This window comes from Sapajus apella, unplaced genomic scaffold (genome assembly GCF_009761245.1).
Source record: "Sapajus apella isolate SASKATOON/1434 unplaced genomic scaffold, GSC_monkey_1.0 scaffold38, whole genome shotgun sequence".
Classification (NCBI taxonomy): domain Eukaryota; kingdom Metazoa; phylum Chordata; class Mammalia; order Primates; family Cebidae; genus Sapajus; species Sapajus apella.
Window position 1 is genome coordinate 7,431,704 of NW_022436978.1, and position 23,742 is coordinate 7,455,445.

Genomic DNA, 23,742 nt, shown 5'->3' on the forward strand with positions numbered 1-23,742 from the left:
GCCTCCCAAAGTGCTGGGATTACAGGTGTGAGCCACTGTGCCTTGCCTGGAAATTTCACAATGTTGAAATGCTTGTTTTTTTTTCTTTTCTTTTCTCTCTTTTTTTTTTGACACAGAGCCTTGTTCTGTCACCCAGGCTGGAGAGCAGTGGTGCGATCTTTTTTTTTTTTTTTTCCCCAGTTGGAATCTCGCTCTGTCACTAGGCTGGAGTGCGGTGGCACAATTGCAGGTCACTGCAACCTCTTCCTCTGGGTTCAAGTGATTCTCCTGCCTCAGTCTCCCAAGTAGGTGGGATTACAGATGCGTGTTACCATACCCAGCTAATTTTTGTATTTTTCAGTAGAGATAGGGTTTCATCATGTTAGCCAGGATGGTTTTGATCTCTTGACCTCGTGATCTACCCACCTCAGCCTCCCAAAGTGCTGGGATTACAGGCATGAGCCATATCTTATTTTAATCATGTGAATTTTTTCTTACTGTCATAGTCAATCTGGCTAGAAAATGATTTCTATGTAATACATTTTGAAACTGTTAAGACCCCTGTCTTTTTTTTTTTTTTTTTTTTTTTGAGACAGTTTCACTCATGTTGCCCAGGCTGGAGTGCAATGGCGCGATCTTGGCTCACCGCAACCTCCGCCTCCTGGGTTCAGGCAATTCTCCTGCCTCAGCCTCCTGAGTAGCTGGGATTACAGGCACGCGCCACCATGCCCAGCTAATTTTTTGTATTTTTAGTAGAGACGGGGTTTCACCATGTTGACCAGGATGGTCTCGATCTCTTGACCTCGTGATCCACCCGCCTCGGCCTCCCAAAGTGCTGGGATTACAGGCGTGAGCCACCGCGCCCAGCCAAGACCCCTGTCTTAAAACACACAAACATATATATATCTCCTGTCTTAAATACACAAATATATACATATCTGACACACTTGCCTTCTTTGAAGCAAGAAATGTGAATGCTACAGAGAATTAATTTTAAAAAGAATTTGACTATGGTTATTTGAGAGAACCACCACATTACTCATTTTTCTCATCTTTTTTTTTTTTTTTTTGCCCAGATGTCTTTTCTGTTCTCTTCTCTCTCTCTCCCTCCTTCTCTCTCTCTCTCTCTGTCTCTCTCTCTCTCTCTCTCTCTCTCTCTCTCCCCCTCTCCTCCTCCCCCTCTCTCTCCCTCCCTCCTTCCCTCTCTCTGTGTGTGTGTAGGAGTGGATCAGGGGTGGATCCAGGGGTAGGCCTTCACATTTCTTATGTATGTGAGGTAAAGTGCTTTCCACTGTTACCATTAGTTCTTAGAGATAAGAAAACAAGTACAGGGAGTGTAGCAACTACTTAATGTTTTTTGAAATTATTTGGAACTGAACAACACAACTGTTTCTAAGTATAAGCAAATACCTTTGAGTCAGCAATCACTTTCTGGAATTATTGTGGGAGATAATATTTGATACTTCTATGTGAAGAAATTGGCAGACAAAAAATTAAGCCCTTATCCTGATTCAAGTATGGTAGCATTTAAAATATTTAACAATTTAGTATTTTTTGATGTTTGATACTGATTCTTGTGCTTTTGTTTAATAATTTGTTAACTTTTTTTTTTTTTTAAGGAGAAAGTGTTCCAGTGACAAAGACTAATTTGCCAAATCCTTCAGTGGATGTGAAAGGAAAAGGAGATGAGTTATATAATCCAGAAACACATAAACGACATACGTTGTTTTGTGGGACAACTGTTATTCAGACTCGTTTCTACACCGGAGAACTCGTCAAAGCCATCGTTGTTAGAACAGGTACGAATCATCTTAATTAATCTCTTCTTGCATATTTCAGCATGTTCGATACCTACTGAATGTTTAAAAAGAGATTCTGTTTTGGGAGATAATTCTCATTTTCTTTTAAAAATATAAATAATTCTCTCTCTCTCTTTTTTTTTTTTGAAAGGATTTAGTACTTCCAAAGGACAGCTGGTTCGTTCCATATTGTATCCCAAACCAACTGATTTTAAACTCTACAGAGATGCCTACTTGTTTCTACTATGTCTTGTAGCAGTTGCTGGCATTGGGTTTATCTACACTATCATTAATAGCATTTTAAATGAGGTATGTATGTGGGACTCTTAATAGGGTTTGAACCTCAATTATTTATCACATGCAGTTGTTATTGAGGATTTGAAATGTGGCTGGTGAGACTGACGGAAGTAAACTTTTAGGCTAATTTAATTTTAATTAATTTAATGCTAACAAAGTCATGAGACTAGTAGCTATTATATTAGAAAGCCCAGCTACAGAACATTTCCATTGTAAAGGACATTTCTTTTGGATGGCTCTGGTTTAGATGGTCTTTTACTTGGTCTTGTGAGTTAATTAAAAAAAAAAAAAACAAAAACCCACATACTTATCAAAAGCTTTATTTTCTCTTTTTTACCTCTGAGATGTAATAGACAGAGTTAAAATGATTTTTAATTATAAGGCGCTGGTTGTCTGAAGTGGCGACTGGCACAGTAAGGTGTGTGTGTGTGATGCGTCAATAGCTGATAAAGCTTGTTGACTGGCTTTGAAGTGTGTCATGTGTGAAGTATGCAGGGCTATGAAAATGAGAAGTTTCTTTTAAAAGTAGCTGTCATTCTGTAATCCATTGAGCTTTTTTATTTTGCAGAAATATCTGAAGAAAAAAATTATAAATAGTTAATAGATACGTATATGCATACACATACATGAAATAGACAATTGAAAATGACTTAACAGATTTTCACTAAAGAAATGCCCATATTAAATTAGTGAATAATATTGGGGGTTTGACGTTTATTTTTTGTGTTAATTACAGGTAGAAATTGGGATAATAATAATTGAGTCTCTTGATATTATTACAATCACCGTGCCACCTGCACTTCCTGCTGCGATGACTGCTGGTATTGTGTATGCTCAGAGAAGACTGAAAAAAATCGGTATTTTCTGTATCAGTCCTCAAAGAATAAATATTTGTGGACAGCTGAATCTTGTTTGCTTTGATAAGGTTGGTTCAGTTTCATAGTTACTTTCAAAGGTTACTTTGTAGCTTTTAAATGTTTAGATCAGTATTTTAAAATTTTCTTTGTCAACAAATTTGCACACCTTCTGTCATGTTCCTCTAATTTTCCTTTTCCGCAACTTATCTGGTATATGCATCATTTTTATATACCCTAAGTTGTCACTTAACATTAATGATAGGTTCTTGGAGACGAGAACTTTAAATGAAATGAAACCAGTTTTACTATAGGCTAATTGATACAAACGAGATTTAAGTTCCTAGGCCATGTTTTGGTCACAGAAACATCACTGAATTTCTAAAACACTTCTGATGTTAATCATTAAAATAAATATGAGCTGTACATTAAGAAAGGAAAAAAAAAACAAGTAAGATAATTATTTACCTGATTGTTTTATTTCAGGCTCATGGGTAGTGAGAGCCTGTCTCGGCAACTGGGGAAACAAGGCAGGAGCCAGGCCCTGGACAGGATGCCATTGTGTCACAGAATGCAGACACACTCGCTCAGACTGGGGCCATTCAAATGTGCTCGTTCACTTAACTTGTGTAGCTTTGAATGTGGGAGGAAACCGAAGTACCTGGAGTGAAATCCATGCAGACAGGAAGAAAACATGCAAATTTCATGTAGATAGTGGTCTCTGCTGGGCATCAGCACTCCCCACCACTGCCTCCCATCAAAGTTATAAAAAAGACTAACAGAACAATGTTATTCGAGGACATGCTTTATTTATTTTCTCACTTTTTAATATTTTGGATATTGCTTATTTGCTCAGAGCTGCAGTTAATTTGATTATATCCAGAATTAGGTCCAGTAGTATTATTAGCAGTAGTAGTAAAGATTACTTGATCTTTAATGTTTCTAGATATTAATTCTTAGTTAATACAGTAGGCTCCAAACATATATATTTTTTATGATTTTATTGCTTTTAAGTGTGTATGTTTAGTGTTTGCTGTATGATATTGCTGAATATGTTTCAGAATTATGAAGGTCACTGATTTTATGTGAAAATGACAAATTACGTACCTGTGTGACGTATATCTTGCCTTTTAGAAAGGTTTCTCCTTTCCTGAGCTGGAATTAGTTTTCTTTAAAGTTTTCTGAAAAGTAAACTTTGACCGAAAAAACCTCCTGTCAAACCCTTCTGGGTAACTGATATGATACGAATTTGATTTTTGTGCATTTCATTATTACAGAAAAAAATGTGAAACATGTTCTGTTAAAAAAAATGTCACTTTCACTATTATTTCATATTTATCTGTTCAAAAAATTTCACTTATGCTTGTCTTTTTTGGAAACTTTACTAAAATTTTAAAAGTGGAGAAAAGATGCATGTGTAATAAACCCTCATTTACTCATTATCCAGCTTTATCAGTTATCAGCACTTTGCCAGTCTTATTTTATTTATCTGGTCATTTCGAAGGGGACACTATCACACATTATTTTACCCATAACCACCTCAGTATATATCTAGAGGACATTTAAAATACCACTATCACGTTTACCAGAATTAGTAATTCCTCAGTTTTTTTAATATCCAGTTGGGATTTCCTCAAATCTCAAATTTTTACTAACTGATTTTTCAGTCAAAATCCAAACAGGGATTACATTGCTTACAATTAACATGTAACAATTGCCTTTACTTACCCTTTATCCCCAATTATTTTGTTGAAGAAACCAGGTCATTTACCTTGTGGGTTTGGCCAGTTGGTTCCTTCTGATATACTTTAACTTCTTCCTCTTGGCTCTCCCTATACAGTAATCCTTCATTCCTTGATAGGCATCCTTTATTATTGATAAGGTAGGATAACTAGTGCATCTTTCCACTGATTTTCTTTTTTTTTTTTTTTTGATAGTGTGAGCACATAAATATATGCCCCCCTCCCCTTACGTAGAAGACTTGTAAGCATTGTTAGCAGCTGCTTTCCCACTTTAACCATAAGTCCTAGAAGCCGTTCTGTATCAGTATACAGAGATCTTGCCTGTTTCTTTTTTTAACTCTGTAGAACTCCATTGTGTTATATGTAGTATAGTTTCTAATGCTGTGTGGTTGTTTTTTATTTTTATTTTATTAATTTTTTTTTTTTGAGGCATTATCCATACTTTGTGCATGTGTGCTTTGTTTTTTTAGACTGGAACTCTAACTGAAGATGGTTTAGATCTTTGGGGGATTCAACGAGTGGAAAATACACGGTAAATACTCGTTAGACTTGATAGTTTATTTTAAATAAATATTTTGACATATGCAACATTCAAACATAGAGGAAGTAATAGACAACTATGTACCTACACCAGGGTTGAACAGCGGACGTCTTACCATATTTGCATCAGATCTCTTCCTTTAGAAGATTAAGATATTATAGAAATTGCCAAAGTCTCCCTCTGTCCCTTCTCCAGTTCCTACTGGCATTCTGAAATTATTTTTTGCATATTCTGTATTTTTACTGCATATAAATCTATCAATAAATCAGCATCCATGAATGATATACTGTACTTATGTTTCACTACTTTTTCTCCCTCTCCAAACCTTGTTTTCAAGAATTATCCATGTTGATAGTACAGATCTAATTTATTTAACTGCTCTGTCTTATTCCATTGTATGATTAAACCTTGTCTGTTCTAGTAAGGGGCAAGTCTCTTTTTTCTCCTTTTTTCTCTGCACTGTTACAAATAGTGCTGTAGTTAAAACTCTTACACACAACTCCTTGTAGGCATGTGGCTGAGTTTCAGTAAGCTAGATCCCTATAAATGTAAATGCTGGGTCATAGCATGGGCACAGCTTCAGCTATACTTTCTCTCTCAGTGGATAAAGATCTTTTTGCTCCACATTCTTGCCAAACTTAATATTGTCAGACCTGTAATTTTTGCCATATGGATGCATATGAGTATTACATTGTGGTTTTATTTACATTCTTCTCGTTACTTATAAAATTGAGCATTTTTTCACATTTTTGGAGGGAGGGTCATTTAGAATTCTTCTGTGTGTTTATAGCCTCATTTTTCTAATGTGTTGTGAAGTCTATCATGCATTTGTTAGACATCTTTTTTATTTTCTGGATAGTAATCGTTTTTAATACCGTGTATTGAAAATGTATCCCATTAGTCTTCGGCTCATCTCTTTACTTCTGTTTCTGTTGCTTTTTGAAGAAGATGTACTCCTGTAGTTTTATGTATGTTGTTTCCCCCCCTCAAAAGTCTGCTAAATTTTTGTTTACATAGTTTGAGAGACAGTATTGTTTGGCTAATGTAAGTTCAAGAGTTCTTATATCCTGCCAAATAGGATGTCCCATTGTGACCTTTTTTATCCCTAGTAATGCATGTTGTCTTAAATTCTCTTTTGTCATAAATTTATATAGCTCTGCACCAGCTTTCTTTTGTCTGTTTGCCTAGTATGTGTTTTGCCACCTGTCTACTTCTCAGTCTTTCTGTGCCATGATGATCATATTTATTCAGACATATTTGAAATTATTTCTAGCAGTGCTCCCCCAATTTATATGCACATTTTCACATTCTCATTTTTTTCTCATTGTCTCAGTTTATACATCCTAATCGTATACTGCTTGTTCTTACATTATCAATATTTATACTTAGGGTATAAAGTTCACGGGTGTCAATACTGCCTTTTAACCATCGCTCCCCCCCAAAACAAACCTATGGACTGTAAAATACTTTCGGTTATTCCCCTCCTTTCCTATATGTATTTGTTGGGTAATATTTTATGATTATGATTTTGGTCTTAGACAGTCTGCATGCTTAGATTTCTTAGGTGTACAAATATCTTAACCATTGCATCTTGTATAAATTGCCATCTTCTGTAACTACATTCATTCACTTTGTTTCACTGTCACTCTTTCTTTTTAACTGAAAGCAAGTTTATTAAAGTAAAGGAATAAAGAATGGCTACTTCATAGGCAGAGCAGCCCACTTCACCCTCGGGTGGTAGTGTAACTGTACAGATTTCTAGGTTTGACGCTTGTGTTCTCTCAATACTATGAAGGTGTTATTTCATTTCTCTTAATACCTTTTCTTAGTTGGTGCTAATAAATGTTAGTCTCTTTAGTAATATTTTTTCTCTCTGGTTGCTTGAAGAATATTTCTTCACTTTTAATTTCTGCAGATTCATTGTGATATTTTTATTTGTATAGGGTTCATGTTGCTTCTTGATTTCATGCATTCATGTTTTTCATAAATTCTGGAAAATATTCAGGCCTCTTTTACTTCCATTATGGGTCTTTTCCTTGTGCTTTGTTTTCTCTCCGTCTGAACCATGTGCAGTTCACTAGGTTCTTTCCAAGTCTGCCCCCACCCACCTCTCACATCTACAGTGTCTTATTCTTTTTCTAAGTCTAGTTTTAAAATGTCCTTTTTGCATTCGTTCAGATTTGCCATTCTGTTAATCTTAAGGAATTCTTTATTTTTTTATTGTTTAATTTTAAAAATAGAGATGGGTGTCTCGCTATATTTCCCAGGCTGGTTTTGAACTCCTGGCTTTAAGTGATCCTCCTGCCTCAGCCTCCCAAAATGCTGGGATGACAAGCATTAGCCACTGTGCCTGGCCAAATTTATAGGATTCTAATTCTTTGTTATGTCTGTTGACACTTGGTGAATTGTTTGCTAGCGCATCTTTAAATTATGGACTCATTCTTAACTGAATTTTTCTTTGAGCTCCCCTCTGGAGAAATTTAGACTTTGCTTGGCTAAGAGCCCCAGTGGTACTCAGTGGTGTCATACAAGCTTTACCTGACCACCTGTGTTTTAATCCTTGGCTCTGCTACTTATGGGCTATGTAACCTTGGACAGTTACTTAACCTCCCTGCTTCAGTTTTCTCATTCATAATGGGGACAATAAAACACCTTTGTATGGTGTGAGGATAATGCGTCAATATATTTAAAGCCATTAGCATAATGCCTTGTGCATATTGAATGTTATACAGATATTAGCTATTTTCTTGGACTTTGGATGAGGAAAAAGACAATCTTATTCATAGTTAATGCCTTTAGGTCTGTGGTTGAATTTTTTCTCATCTGCCCTTTTCGTAAGACCGTGTAGCTCTTCAGGAGTACTGGCTTTCCTGAATCAGAGGGATCCTTTCAGTACCAGCTCCCTACTTCGCATGGGACCAGACTTTGTTTCCTGTTCTTTTCTGGGTATTAAATCCCAAGTTCTTAGTTTACTGAGATGGCCCCCTCCCTTCACCTCCCCCAGCAGCCATAGCATCAGCTCAAGTTCACACTCCTGTGGTTTTCTTTTCCCTGTATTTCTGGCACTTGACAATTTCTCTTTCTTAGGAGCTCAGTTTGGGATTGAAAAGATATATATGTTTTTTTTTTTTTTTAATCACAAAACCAGAAAAGCCCTGTTAAAATATTATCTTAAGTCTTAGGATTTATGAAACTAATTCACTATATCTTCTGCTTAGATTTCTTTTACCGGAAGAAAATGTGTGCAATGAGATGTTGGTAAAATCCCAGTTTGTTGCTTGTATGGCTACTTGTCATTCACTTACAAAAATTGAAGGAGTGCTTTCTGGTGATCCACTTGATTTGAAAATGTTTGAAGCCATCGGATGGGTAAGTCAAATATTTTAAAATACAAATAACTTTAGGAAAATAATAGTAAAAATTAAATTACCTCATGGAAGGATTATTTCTGCTTTTTGTTTTAATGACAGTCTATTTTGTACCCTAAAAGGAACTATATGATTTCTAAAGATACGTCACTGGAGAAATACTTTAAAAATCATGCAAAAGTAACTTTTAGTTAACCCATTTTATACAACACCTTTATTAGAGGCTGACCAGCCCAGGTTCCTGCTTTGTGTGTAAGATAAACCAGGGGCGGGCCGGGCGCGGTGGCTCACGCCTGTAATCCCAGCACTTTGGGAGGCCAAGGCGGGTGGATCATGAAGTCAAGAGATCGAGACCATCCTGGTCAACATGGTGAAACCCCGTCTCTACTAAAAATACAAAAAATCAGCTGGGCATGGTGGCGCGTGCCTGTAATCCCAGCTACTCAGGAGGCTGAGGCAGGAAAATTGCCTGAACCCAGGAGGCGGAGGTTGCGGTGAGCCGAGATTGCGCCATTGCACTCCAGCCTTGGGTTACAAGAGTGAAACTCCGTCTCAAAAAAAAAAAAAAAGATAAACCAGGAGTCAGCAACTTGGGGCGGTAGGCCAGAATCCAGTAAGATGATCTTAACTGACATAATTTGTTGGCCACAGGCAAAGGAGTATAAAGTCCTACGTCTTTATTGTTCTTTTTTACCATTTACTGTGTCCACACACATGCGCATGTTTTTGTTTGTTTATAAATTCCTTCTTTTTTTGCCATTGGCAATTTTAATTTCTAAGTGCCTGCTTATGGTCTCTGGTTGTTACCATTTTACAGCATTCAGTTCTTCTTTATTTTATTTATTTTTTTGAGATGGAGTCTTGCTCTGCTGCCCAGGCTGGAGTGCAGTGGCATAATCTCGGCTCACTGCACCCTCCTCCTCCTCCTGGGTTCAAGTGATCCTTCTGCCTCAGCCTTCCAAGTAGCTGGGACTACAGGCACGTGCCACCATGCCCAGCTAATTTTCATATTTTTAGTAGAGATGGGGTTTCACTCTATTAGCCAGGCTGGTCTCAAACTCCTGACCCACCCGCCTCCACCTCCTGAAGTGCTGGGATTGCAGGCATGAGCCACTGCACCTGGCCTTCAGTTCTTTTCTAAATACAAAGACAGTTCAATTTTAGAGTTCTCTTCTGGCTTCTGAATTATTTATTTTCTCTGGAGTTAGGGTCCCCTCTGGCCCCTGCGCCATGCTTGGTGTCTCTCCTTCATGCTTTTGGTTTTTCTTGTACATCTGGATGGCACTTTTTAAATATAAAAATGAAGATCTGTTTTGGTAATTCTGTATAGCTGCAGTGAGCTACTTAGCATTTTACCCTTGCCCCCATATGTATGTTAGTGTTTCTGAGAAGTGTCTCTCTGAGCAGGAAGGCTTGTTGTGGGGGGAGGTGGGAGATGGTGCTTGCTGTGTGTCTTATCAACAGGGGTTCTTGAAGTTTCAAAGGAATAGTTGCAGAGTTAGTCTTTCTGTTGCTTTCCTCACCCCTTCTCACCATACTTGCACATGTGGTGCTTTGTATTCTGGAATCCTCACCCTCATGGTAGCAGCCTTTACTCCTGTCAGACATACAGTTTATGTCTCTGGAGGAGAGGAGGACTCTCTGGTTTTTTGTTTGGCTTCCTTTCGCTCAGCGATTCTGGCTGTTAAATGTTCCTGTCTCACCTGGTGTCTTGTGTTTGTTCTGGGTTACTGTTTCCCTCACCTTTGTATCCTTCTATAGGTTCCAGTTTGCCTTTTGTTTCCATATTTGAAATCCCTTCCTTCAGGCTTGCTTTCTGTTTACATTTACAGGATCCTTCCTCCCTTCTTCCCTGCCTCCCCACCTCCCTCCCTCCCTACCCACATTTTGAAAGGGAGGGAGAGGGGGACTAGGTAAATGCTCCATCTGCCAACTACTGAAAGTCCAGGGTAAACACTCTTGAAATTTAATTCCGTAAAGGGGACCTCACATCATTTATAGAGAAAATAACAAAAATGGGCTGATTTATCTTTCTTTCTGTAAGCTTTCTCCAACTGAATAGATTTTTCAGTAGAGTTTAATGTTCAGTGTTTGTGGATCTTCAAAAAAATTGATTAAGAAAATTTGTATAATGGCGTATTTTGTTGGCACTGAGTTGCCTTGATACTTGATTATACCAGAGCTTACTTATCAATGAAATGGTTTTGCCTAGCCAGTCACAGCTGTGACGTGATGCGACTGATGTCATATAAGATGCATCCCAATTTTAGACTTGTTAAAGTATGAAAAATGCTGTCTTAGAATTGTACAAAATTGTCTCGTTTTTCACAGTTCCCTATCATTTTCTCATTGATTGATCCTTCCAGTTACAGTGTCTTGTATGTGTGTTTAATGTTTTTCTTTGAACGTTTTTCATCAAAAAGGTTTTTTTAAAAGTAGTAGCTTAACTAGAAGTATTCAAGCTGAAAAACTCTTAAACTCATATCTTTGTACTTCAGCTGTTCTTGACGCAGTGGTTCTGTTAACCATGTCTGAGCTCTGTGTACTTTTGAATCACTTCTTATTAGCAGAAAGGAATCACTGGATGAGACTGAAAATTCTGGGGACTGCAAGAACCTTTTGTTTTCTGCAGGGCTAGTCTCCAGACCCAAGTTTTAGGGGTGAAGTGAGAGAAGTTTCTATTTCTTCTGTTTCTGACCCTGAATGAAGCAACCCTTCTCCTGTTGGTTGCTAGGTATCTAACTCACCAGCTTTGTTGATATTTTCTTTTACTTACGTTAGTGATCCAGTAGTGCTCATTTGTTCCTTGGACATAATTTTTTAAAAAATTACTGAAAATGACCATAATGTTCCATTTAAAAATGGAACCATGAATTCAATTTTATGAAGCAGTACTTTTTGTTTTGTTTTCCCAGATTCTGGAAGAAGCAACTGAAGAAGAAACAGCACTTCATAATCGGATTATGCCCACAGTGGTTCGTCCTCCCAAACAATTGCTTCCTGAATCTACCCCTGCAGGAAACCAAGAAATGGTGAGAAATCACTTAAAGCTAGATAAAACTGTTGGTGCTAACTTATGTTTATTTTTTAATTTTTATTTTTTATAGAGACAGGGTTTTGCTATGTTGCCCAGGCTGGTCTCAAACTCCTGGGCTCAAGTGATCCTCCCACCTTGGCCTCCCCAAGTGCTGGGATTACAGGTGTGAGCCACTGTACTCAGCCTGCCTACTTTCATTTAATTCTTATTTTGAAATGTTGGTAGAAGAGAAAGGCACAAGTCCTTTATTTAACTCTTATACTGATATTTGAATATTTTAACTGCATTTATCAGAAACTACACCTCTAGTGTGTTGTACACATTTTTAAAAAAATGTTGAGATTTAATTCTCAGTACTATCACTTTCTTTCCTATTTACCGAGCAGCTTAGTGCCTCGTGATCTATACAGATGGTGGTTAATCCTCTTATATTGCATCTATATTCCTAGAATTAAATTAAAAAGTATATATGAAAAGCTTTACTTTTAGGTGAATTTTTAAATATATTCCCCTTAGTTTATCATTATTTTTTGAGATGGAGTCTCGCTCTGTCACCCAAACTGGAGTGCAGTGGTGAGATCTCAGCTCACTGCAACCTCAGCCTCCCAGGTTCAAGCTATTCTCTCGCCTCAGCCTCCTGAGTAGCTGGGATTACAGGCATGCTCCACCATGCCTGGCTAATTTTTATGTTTTTACTAGAGCCAGGGTTTCACCATGTTGACCAGTCTGGTCTTGAACTCCTGCCCTCACGTGGTCCGCCCACCTTGGCCTCCCAAAGTGCTGGGATTACAGGTGTGAGCTACTGTGCCTGACCAGTTTATTTTTTAATAAGGGTTGCAAACAAGTGACGTGTACACTTTTTTGCACCCCTTAGTTTATTTTAGTACTTTAAAATGTTAATATTTTCAGGATAGCAGAACATTTGAAAATATTTAAGAACATACTTTTTAAAAATGGGAAGTAGTATGTATGGAAGGAATCTTGAATCCAGACTTTGAAAAACAGTCACTTGTTTTTTTTTTCCAAATAATGTTTTTTGGAAGCTTAGTAAACTTTTTCTAACTTTAGTGCGTTAATAGAGTTAATCTGTACTATTTCTTCTTGTTTTGTTTCGTTTTTAGGAGCTGTTTGAACTTCCAGTAAGTGAAGAATGTTTACTTGTTACCTAAGTATATTTGTTTTTATTCTTAAAGAATAATAAGTGCTTTGTGCATCTTTTGAAATTATATAGTCTATTTATGCAATAGGGATTGTTCCAGTAAGTGAAGAATGTTGACTTGTTACCTAAGTATATTTGTTTTGATTCTTTAAGGATAATAAGTGCTTTGTGCATCTTTTGAAATTATATAGGCTATTTATGAGATAGGAATTGTGCGCCAGTTTCCATTTTCCTCTGCTTTGCAACGCATGAGTGTGGTTGCAAGGGTGCTAGGGGATAAGAAAATGGATGCCTACATGAAAGGAGCGCCCGAGGTCATTGCCAGTCTTTGTAAACCTGAAACAGGTAAGCAAATATCTATGCTTTGGATAAAATTCTGGTATTTGCGTCAACTTGTATTAGCAATTTTAACAATGAAATTTACTTTTTCTTTTAAAAAGTTCCTGTCGACTTTCAGAAAGTTTTGGAAGACTTCACTAAACAGGGCTTCCGTGTGATTGCTCTTGCACACAGAAAATTGGAGTCAAAACTGACATGGCATAAAGTACAGAATATTAGCAGGTAAGATTGAACAGCTTTCCTACACAGGTTTTCCAGTCATTATCATTTATGTTTATATCAGTCATACACAGTAATTTGCATGTAATTGAGTATTTATTGAATATTGAATATATGAAAATATATATAATATTGTTTTAGGTGATTGAAGTAAAAGTACATTTTCCCCACTGCCTAATTTCCTTTCATTCTGGGTTGGTTGGTTTGGTTGTTTTTTTTTTTGTTGTTGTTGTTTTTTTGTTTTGTTTTTGTTTTTTGAGAGACAGTCTCACCCTGTATCCAGGCTAGAGTGCAGTGGCGCAGTCTCAGCTCACTGCAGTCTCTGCCTCCCAGGTTCAAGCGATTCTTGTGCCTCATCGTCCCAAGTAGCTAGGATTATAGGCATGTGTCACCGTGCCCGACTAATTTTTATATTTTTAGTGGAGACGGGGTTTTTGGCATGTTGGCCAGGCTGGCCTCAAACTCCTGGTCTTAAGTGATCCTTCTGTATTGACTGGTTACCTGTGTTTCCTTATGTTATTGTAATACCATATGTTTTTTACTTAAAGTCCTTTGAAAACTATTTTCAATTTGTTAAATATTTATTGTGTACCCACTGTGTGTCAGGCACATTCCGAGAATAGTAAATGTAATTTTATAGAAGTTTATTGTCTCCAGTTGATCTTCTCACTTTTGCCCAGAGGGTGGGTCCAATTTGATCAGAATATAATGTTGAGTCCTAGTAACTAAGCTTCTCCCACCCCACTTGCTTCCAAACCCCCAGTACTCTCCCCATTCCCCCCTTGTCAAATGACATCACCAGTGTCACATTCAAGGATTGTCACTTTTACTGTAACTGATACAGACCTACCTTTCAGGATAGCATTTTTGTTTAGGAATATTTCATGATGTACCTAGCAGTTTGTAAGCAGAAAGGAGTATCACTTGGCTGTCCTGCTAATTCTGCCTATTTGGCGGGGTTGGTCTAAACGTGAGTTTTTTTTTTTTTTTTTTTTTTTTTAAAGAAAAACCTCAGGAACTACAAATGTATATAATATATCCTAATTCCTACTAAGGACACATTAATCTCTTCTTAGTTTATAGCTTCATACTAGCAAGGGTGCTAGGGGATAAGAAAATGGATGCCTTTTGCCGTTTTCCCCCTTAAAAACGAATTAATTGAATTGTCGATAGTTCTTGAGACTGTCATCTTCAGACATCCTTCCATGCCACTGGATAGACTCTTCCTTGTGCTGAGAATACTCGTCCCTCCTTGTTAACTTTCCTCTCTTTCTCTACTCCGTTTCTTCTTTACCCTTCCACCGAGACCACCTCTGTGTTCCTATTCCACCTTGTAGTGGAACAAACACGTCTTGCTGCAGACTTGACCTCCTGGGCTCAAGCGATCCTCATGCCTCAAGCCTTCCTAGAGTGGGACTACAGGCACGTGCCACCATGCCCAGCTGATTGTTTTTTCATTTTTCATAGCGACGGGGGTCTCACTATGCTGCCCCGGCTGGCCTCAAACTCCTGGGTTCAAGCAGTCCTCCTATCTCCTAAAATCTGTAGGAACAGATTTTAGCATTTCCCTTATAGCTTAAGCTTTTATATCTTGAATATTGGACTATTCACTAGCTAGAGGGTAAGATTTCCATGATCTGTATCATTCATATGGTATAGAGAGAGTTAGGAGACCAGCTGAAGCCAGAAACTAGTGCCTGAAGGAAAATGGCTTAGTACTTTTGACACAGTAGCGTCGCATGGATAGAGCTTCGCACTTTGAAATACAATTTCAGGTTTCAAGGCTTTTTCCTGCTGTTTCCACCAGCAGTTTCATTTATATTAATTTTCTCAACTATTCTCTAATGTTCTTACCACCCATTGTTATATGTGTTTCAAAAGATTTTAGGTTTCATAGGTATATACTTGAAGCAACTTTTATTGGAATTTTATTAGAAAAATCATTTGATTCCAAGTCTGAAATTCTAGTCTCTGACCTTAGATTCTCTTCCTTCCCCATTGAGCAAAAAATTTCTATGATAAAATTAAGGTAGGTTGAGGTGTTTTTGGTTTGTTTGTTTCTTTTGAGATAGGGTCTCTCTTTGTTGCTTAGGCTGGAGTGCAGTAGAACAAACACGTCTTGCTGCAGACTTGACCTCCTGGTCTCAAGTGATCCTCATGCCTCAAGCCTTCCTAGAGTGGGACTACAGGCATGTGCCACCATGCCCAGCTGATTGTTTTTTCATTTTTCATAGCGACGGGGGTCTCACTATGCTGCCCCGGCTGGCCTCAAACTCCTGGGTTCAAGCAGTCCTCCTATCTCAGCTTCTTACACTGCTGGGATTACAGGCATGAGCTACCATGCCTAACCTGAGATTTCTTAAGAATGTGGCTATCACTGAACAGACTTCTCTTTTATAGTGCTAAAGCACATATTATTTTTGTGTGCATCTCTTTGGTTGCATGTCTGTTTTCCCACCCAAGTTTCTTGAGAGTAGAGACCATCCCTTTTTGTCTTTAATCTCCCAATGACTAGCTCAGTGCCTGCTCCATTGTAAATACTTAGTTAGTTAAAGAGCAACATCTTGATAACTATATTAGTAATGTTTTCAAAGACCTCTCTGTGGGTCCCAAGTTGATCTCATTGTTGGATTGCTAATGGTTCTTGTGTCACATTTTCAGGATCAGTAATTGTTTTATAGACCTGATCTGAGACTTGATAATGAATCCACAAAAACTATTGACTGTGCTTGAGTCACAGTTTTTCCTTTTTCACTTAACATCTAAATTAGGATATGTTGTAGAGGGCAGTAAAGAATAGATTTATGCTTACACATTTTTGGATAGAGCACAAGGTGAATATTCCTTAGTTCTGGAATTGTTTAGTGACATACATTTCCAAAGGGTTATTATATAGAGATATTGAACTCCTGAACACACATGGTTTATTCAGCATATAAAAATGTTAATTGATAGCTTTTTAAAATTGCTTTATAACTTAGACATTTTTAATTACTTAGATATTTTAAATTAAGTGTGTATACATAAACTGCTTACTCTCTTGACTAAACCATTATGTGTTAAAACTTCTTTTTCTGCAGAGATGCAATCGAAAACAACATGGATTTTATGGGATTAATTATAATGCAAAATAAATTAAAGCAAGAAACCCCTGCAGTACTTGAAGATTTGCATAAAGCCAACATTCGCACTGTCATGGTCACAGGTTAGACTTTATAAAAGAACACAGAAAAAAATTGAGTGTGGCAGAGTTCAAGTTATATAATATTGAGGGATAATCAGTTATAAAATCAGGTATTATATAGTGGCTCCAACCTGCATTCTCTTTTAGCTCTTAATATTTTCCCAAGTGCAAGGTAACCTTGTCATATTCTTTTTGACGTCTAGCAAATCCTATTTATAGAAAGTATAGTGAAATATTAAAAGTACACTGTAAAAATGTACACATTTTTATCTCTTTATATATTTCTTATAGTACTTATTGTACCTTGTGTTATTTGTAGATTTGTTTTCTCTACTAGAGTGTTAGATTCTTGGCTGGGCATGGTGACTCACACCTGTAATCCCAGCACTTTGGGAGGCCGAGCCAGGCGAATCACCTGAGGTCAGGAGTTCGAGACCAGCCTGACCAACATGGAGAAACCCCATCCACAAATTTTGTATTTGTAAAAATACAAAATTAGCTGGGCGTGATGGCACATGCCTGTAATCCCAGCTACTCGGGAGGCTGAGGCAAGAGAATCATTTGAACCCAGGAGGTGGAGGCTGCAGTGAGCTGAGAATGCACCATAGCACTACATCCTGGGCAACAAGAGTGAAACCCCATCCCAAAAAAAAAAAAAAAAAAAAAAAGGATTCTTGAGGGTTAGGAATACATTTTACTCATTTTGAGGACCTTTGCAATTTTTAGAACTGTCAAATACATAGAAAATAATTAATAGATATTTTATAGAATTACATTTTTATGTGTAAGATATTGTTTATTACCCTAGCTTGAATTCTAGTGAAATAGCCCATTTTTTTTTTCCTAGCACATCTAAGGGATTCTCCTGGTATTAGTATACTGTTAATAATATTACATAACTCTTATTCCTTAACTGTGTGAAATTGTGGTAGCTCTTTTTTTTTTTTTCCCCTTAGCAGATAATTAGATTTGAGATACTTTATGGTACTTATGTGTTCAGTAAGACTAATATGGAGAAAGTCAGTATACCTTTTTGTGTTTTAGACTCTGGGATCTATCTAATAGCATGCTTTTACCACATAACTCAAGGTAACTAAGTCTCTTAGCATCCCAGTAATTCTTAGTTCTTATGTCTCCTCTGTCAAGGCGCTTATCACCTGTACCTCATCATCCTCTATTTTTTTTTTCCCCCCTTGCCAGAGTATGGCTTTGTGCACCTAAGGTCATAGGAAGATATTCTTGGAAATAGTATGTGGGAATTGAGGAAAGAAATATCTCGCCCTTCTGTTTTGGTAGCAGTGGGATCCACAAACCGTTGCCTGATTCTTCTTTAAGATCCCATCCTTGCTGCTTTTCTGTTCTTTCTTCTCATGACTGACAAGTTGTCTCGTTTCTCATTTACACCTGTTCCTATTACCTTCCTTAGCTTTTTGTTTTGTATAATCTTGCTTTTGCAATTCATCCTTTTCTATGGTATGGTGCTTGTGTTCTTGCATAGACCACTAGTCACTGCAAAGTTATTTGGGTAAATATCTATTGAGCCACCTGCTCTATGTGTAGCACTGTTCCAGGTATTGTGTGGATACAAATAGTGCATGACTGGAAAAGACTGAGAATTGTATTTGGCTTCAGACATTGTGGGTGAGACGTTTTCGTTAGCGTATACGTGGTTGCGTTATTTGAGGCTGCTTTTGATAAGTATGCTCCAGTTTTGTCGTTTTTGAACTCTAAAGGAAAGGACCATAGATTATTTTTATTCTGGCAGCACAGTCAGGGAGACCGTAGTAGATTCTCAGCAAGTACTTGTTTGATACGTTCATGTTTCCATTTTAATACATTTAAAATATTTTTAAAATTAGGTGACAATATGTTGACTGCTGTCTCTGTGGCCAGAGACTGTGGAATGATTCTACCTCAGGATAAAGTGATTATTGCTGAAGCATTACCTCCAAAGGATGGGAAGGTTGCCAAAATAAATTGGCATTATGCAGACTCCCTCACACAGTGCAGTCATCCGTCAGCAATCGACTCAGAGGTAATGTCAAGTATTAATTGTCCCTTTTGAAGTTTGTTGGTTTAAATTTAGTCTGTGATGCATTAAAACACAGTAAAGCAAAAACTAAATGAAACAGAAGTCTGGGCTGTTCTTTCAGAGATGATATTTCACTGGGACTGGCGCAGACCCAGAAATCTCAGTGTTCAAAATTTGGTATGTAGCCAGAGATGAGAAGCATAGTTTTAAAGTATAAGAATTCCAAATGTTTATTGTACTCTTCATGTAACTAGTGGTACAAGATGTAGGTGGTCCATCATACTCAATTCATGCATCGTTTCAAATTGAAGCTCATATTTAATTGAGTTTCTTTTTACTTTGAATAAATGTGAGGCTTTTGTTGTATTGTGTAACATGTCAAATGAAAGAATTCAGTTTTAGAATAAATATGTTTAAAATAGAATTGTTTTACCTGGTTTGGCCGTCTAAATAATGTTCCCAATGTCTCATACACAGGATATTCCAGTTAAATTGGTCCATGATAGCTTAGAGGATCTTCAAATGACTCGTTATCATTTTGCAATGAATGGAAAATCATTTTCAGTGATACTGGAGCATTTTCAAGACCTTGTTCCTAAGGTAAGCAATTTGGTCGTATGTATATATTCACATGAATACATCGTGAACAATATTTTTAAGAAATTTACATTATTTTTTCCAGTTGATGTTGCATGGCACTGTGTTTGCTCGTATGGCACCTGATCAGAAGACACAGTTGATAGAAGCATTGCAAAATGTTGAGTAAGTATTGGTGTCTTTTTTTGTTTGTTTTTTGATGAATTATGGTTTCATTTCAGCATCAGAAAAATAATTTTTATATGTTTCTTACACTAATATTTCATATTTTTATATATATAATTGTGATCTGTAAGATACACAAAAACTTTAAGTGCCTCTTTAAAAGAGGCTCAGATACTTAAGCTAAAGTAAAATATCCAGGTACTACCTATGACTTCATTCTTTCTTTCAGGCGTTCTATCTTGATAGAAGTGACTATATATCATTTTAGTAAACAGTTGTGTTTCATGTTATTAAGGGAGAATTTTTTGCTGATAACTTCAAAAGTAGCTATACTAAAGACTGTAGGCACAAGTGTTTTGCTCTAGAGATGAGGAAATTGAGACACCAAAATGATTTGTCAATAATGTGACAGAAATAGGACAATAACCTAGGTCATTTCACTTGCAGTCTGGTGCTATGTGCAAAGCAGCACACAATATAATGTGTTCAATATCATGAAGAGATTCATTTATTTCACTGGGGGAATCTTGGCGTGTTAGCGCTTTATAATATTGTAATAGAAAAATCTCAATAAGTTAAATGTTTTGTAGTTTAAGAAATTAATTAAAACCTTAACATTTTGTTTCTTAGCTATTTTGTTGGGATGTGTGGTGATGGCGCAAATGATTGTGGTGTAAGTATAGTTTTTGTGATTTACTTTTGTAATTCTTACTATAGCCTAAATCATATTCACCAAACTTAACCAGTTTTCTTAATATTATTAGGCTTTGAAGAGGGCACACGGAGGCATTTCCTTATCAGAGCTTGAAGCTTCGGTGGCATCTCCCTTTACCTCTAAAACTCCTAGTATTTCCTGTGTGCCAAACCTTATCAGGTAATACAAACTAAAATTATTCTCATCCCTTTTTATCTTGCCCTAGTAATACAGAAGAGAAAATTGAATTTGTTTACTATTAGCAGATTAGCACATTTGAGCTGTAACTTTTTAGTAACTGATTGCTACTCCTCATTTGGTGGCTAAGCATTCGTTGTAGCTGTTGAATGTTGACATTCACCTGTCAAGATAAAATTGTGGTTTGGAAAAGGAGTTGAAAATGCCTTTCATCATATGCCAACATTTAATTTCTTTTCACAGGGAAGGCCGTGCTGCTTTAATAACCTCCTTCTGTGTGTTTAAATTTATGGCATTGTACAGCATTATCCAGTACTTCAGTGTCACTCTCCTGTATTCTGTGAGTATTAACATTGTGCTGAGGGATAACACTTTATGTGCATGGTAAATTAAGATGTTGAACATATATGTTTGATTTTGAATGCATCCGTTAGTAATTGAGTTTATGTGAGTAGTACCTATAAATTGACCATGAGTTTACTGTGTTTGAATAGCAGATTGCAAGTTAGAATGAGAGAAGATGTTTCAGCAGTGGTTTGTTGAGTTTGGAGAATGGTTTGCATTTGGAGAAAAAGTATAAATAGCTATGCCCACAGGTACCCTATCAGATTTTATAATCAAAGTGCTCGGACATCCTAAAGACTCATGCTGACACTGTCCCATTTTACTATTTGTAGAAAGTATCAGAAGGGATGGTATTAGGTATTAAGGAAACTTCAAGATACAAATTTACAAGGTTGAATATTTTGAGTAAAAGTTCGTGTTTTCTTTTTGCCAAAAAACTTTTTAGGGGGTTTTATTGAACATAAATTTTTTTTTTTGAGGCAGAATCTTGCTCTGTTGCTAGGCTGGTGTGCAATGGTGCAATCTTGGCTCACTGCAACCTCTGCCTCCCAGGTTCAAGCAGTTCTCCTGCCTCAGCTTCCAAGTAGCTGGGACTACAGGCACACACCACCATGCCCAGCTAATTTTTGTATTTTTAGTAGAGACAGGGTTTCACCATGTTGGCCAGGATGGTCTCAATCTCTTGACCTCGTGATCCACCCACCTTGGCCTCCCATAGTGCTGGGATTACACGCGTCTGCCACTGCTTCTGCCTATTGAATGAATTTTAAGAAGATGCCTTTTATACTAATGTACTAAACCAAATATTTGTAAATATATGTTATATTTAATTAACTTCAAAGACACATGTATTTCAATTTTTAAGCAGGTCCAAGTGTCATTTTTAAGTTGTCATTATTGGGAAATCCAAACTATTAACAAAGCCTGGGGACAGTGCTATAAAAATAGTTCCTGAAAACTAATAATGTTTTTTAAATTACTTCTGTAGATCTTAAGTAACCTAGGAGACTTCCAGTTTCTCTTCATTGATCTGGCAATCATTTTGGTAGTGGTATTTACAAGTGAGTATTTTGTTTTGTTATTAATCTTTAAAGTATATGAAATTATGATGTGACTTACTAGATTTTAGTAAATTTACATCAACAATTGTAACATAGCTCACACTTCTCCAGATGCCTTGTAAATATATTATTTTATTGCCAGTTGTTTACATCTTGCCCCATTTATTTTATTGTTCTATTTTTTTTTCCTGAAATATTTGAAAATAAGTTTGGAGTCATTATGTTCTTTTGCCTCTTGCAATTTAAGCGTATTTTTTCTAAAAGCAAAACCATTCTTTTATATATCTAAATAAAGTTGTAAAGATCAGGAAATTTAACATTAATATATATAATATTAATTGGTCCAAAACTCATATTCAAGATTTGTCATTTGTCTCAATAATGCCCTTTTTGCCTATTTCCCCTAGTCTCCTAGATTAGAACCAGGATGTAATCCAGGTCCACACATTTCATTTAGCTACCATGTCTTTTTAGTCTTCTTTAATCTGGAATAGTCTTGTTTTTAGGGGCTTTTGTTGCTAACATTTATGAAACAGTGTAGCCAGTCAGTTTGGGTTTGCCTGATTTATTGTCATTAGACTCAGGCTGTAAGTTTTTGGCAGGAATATTACAGAAGTGATGGTGTGTTCCTCCAGGTGCACCATATAAAGGGGCATAAGATGTTGGTTTGTTCCAGTATTGGTGATATTAACATCTAAATAAATAATGATGATAATGGGATGTGAGCCCCTGAATCAAATGAAAATTCACAAGTCCATCTGATTGAGAGAAGGGAAAGCCCTTCCCTACAGTAAATGCTAACTAATAAATATGGAAGGAATTAGACTATGACATTTTAGGCAAGTAATTCTTTGTTGTGGGAGCTGTTCTGGGCATTGTAGGATGCTTAGCAGCATCTCTGGCCCCTCCTTACTAGCTTCCAGTAACTGTCCACATTGTAACAACCAAAAATATCTCCAGACATTGCCAGATGCTCCCTTGGGGTGCATAATTCTTTGGTTGAAAACTACTTATCTTTAGTAGATGATAAAACTAGTGAAAGTTTGATGAGGAGCAGAATTTTCACAAAGTATCTTTTCACAAGGTACTAGTTTAAAAAGGAAAAATAGAAACTTTTTTTTTTTTTTTTTTTTTGAGAAAGAGTGGCTCTCTGGAATGCAGTCTTGTGATCTCGACTCACTGCAACCTCTGCCTTTCCAGTTAAAGTGATTCTCCTGCCTCAGCCTCCAGAGTAGCTGGGATTACAGATTCATGCCACCATGCCTGGCTAATTTTTATATTTTTAATAGAATCGGGGTTTTATCATGTTGGCCAGGCTCGTTTCAAATTCCTGACCTCAAGTGCTCTGCCTGCCTTGGCCTCCCAAATTGCTGGGATTACAGGTGTGAGCCACCATGCCTAGCTGAAAAATAGAAACTTTATAGTGGAAAACTTGTGGATACCACCTTAATAAGTAATTAAAGCCTTTTTAAAAAATGTTTCTGCTGTGTTTATATTGCTTCAAACATTGTTAATGTCTTAAGAGGAAGAAGTATGTATTATTTTAACTGTAGTTTTGCAATTAAAGGTTCAGAAAATAGGGCCATGCATGGTGGCTCATGCCTGTAATTCGCGTACTTTGGGAGGCTGAGGCAGGTGGATCACGAGGTCCTGAGATCGAGACCATTCTGGCTAACACAGAGAAACCCCGTCACTAGTAAAAATACAAAAAATTAGCTGGGTATGGTGGCACACGCCTGTAATCCCTGCTACTTGGGAGTCTGAGGCAGGAGAATCGCTTGAACCCAGGAGGCTGAAGTTGCAGTGAGCCAAGATCGCAGCACTGCACTCCAACCTGGGTGATAGTGCAAGACTCTGTCTCAAAATAAATAAATAAATAAAAATTCAGAAAATAATGGTCTCTTAAATATATGAGACGATTAACTTTATAGTTCTTTTGTTTATATTTAGTTTTACTATTTTTCTAATTAAAATAAATTTATATCTGGGGGCCTTCTTATTTTCTAATTAAAAAATTAAAACATTTTTATTGTAGAGATGGGGTCTCACTATGTTGCCCAGGCTGCTCTCAAACTCCTGGGCTCAAGTGATCCTGTCACTTTGGCCTCCCAAATTGCTGGGATTATAAGCAT

At 37.0% G+C, this 23,742-nt stretch overlaps 1 protein-coding gene across 7 annotated transcripts in view; it reads left to right on the forward strand.

Moving 5' to 3' along the window:
- Positions 1-23,742, forward strand: part of ATP13A3 (ATPase 13A3) — a 91,962-nt gene that overhangs the window by 44,430 nt on the left and 23,790 nt on the right. For all 7 annotated transcript variants that reach the window (XM_032298211.1, XM_032298217.1, XM_032298216.1 and 4 more), the window contains 17 exons: positions 1,599-1,778; positions 1,930-2,087; positions 2,812-3,000; positions 5,142-5,203; positions 8,431-8,581; positions 11,496-11,612; positions 12,739-12,756; positions 12,968-13,121; positions 13,217-13,337; positions 16,415-16,539; positions 18,378-18,553; positions 19,028-19,150; positions 19,233-19,312; positions 19,943-19,985; positions 20,077-20,186; positions 20,448-20,544; positions 21,538-21,610. In XM_032298211.1, the coding sequence (XP_032154102.1) occupies positions 1,599-1,778; positions 1,930-2,087; positions 2,812-3,000; positions 5,142-5,203; positions 8,431-8,581; positions 11,496-11,612; positions 12,739-12,756; positions 12,968-13,121; positions 13,217-13,337; positions 16,415-16,539; positions 18,378-18,553; positions 19,028-19,150; positions 19,233-19,312; positions 19,943-19,985; positions 20,077-20,186; positions 20,448-20,544; positions 21,538-21,610 (1,977 nt within the window). The remainder of the gene's footprint in view (positions 1-1,598; positions 1,779-1,929; positions 2,088-2,811; positions 3,001-5,141; positions 5,204-8,430; positions 8,582-11,495; positions 11,613-12,738; positions 12,757-12,967; positions 13,122-13,216; positions 13,338-16,414; positions 16,540-18,377; positions 18,554-19,027; positions 19,151-19,232; positions 19,313-19,942; positions 19,986-20,076; positions 20,187-20,447; positions 20,545-21,537; positions 21,611-23,742) is intronic.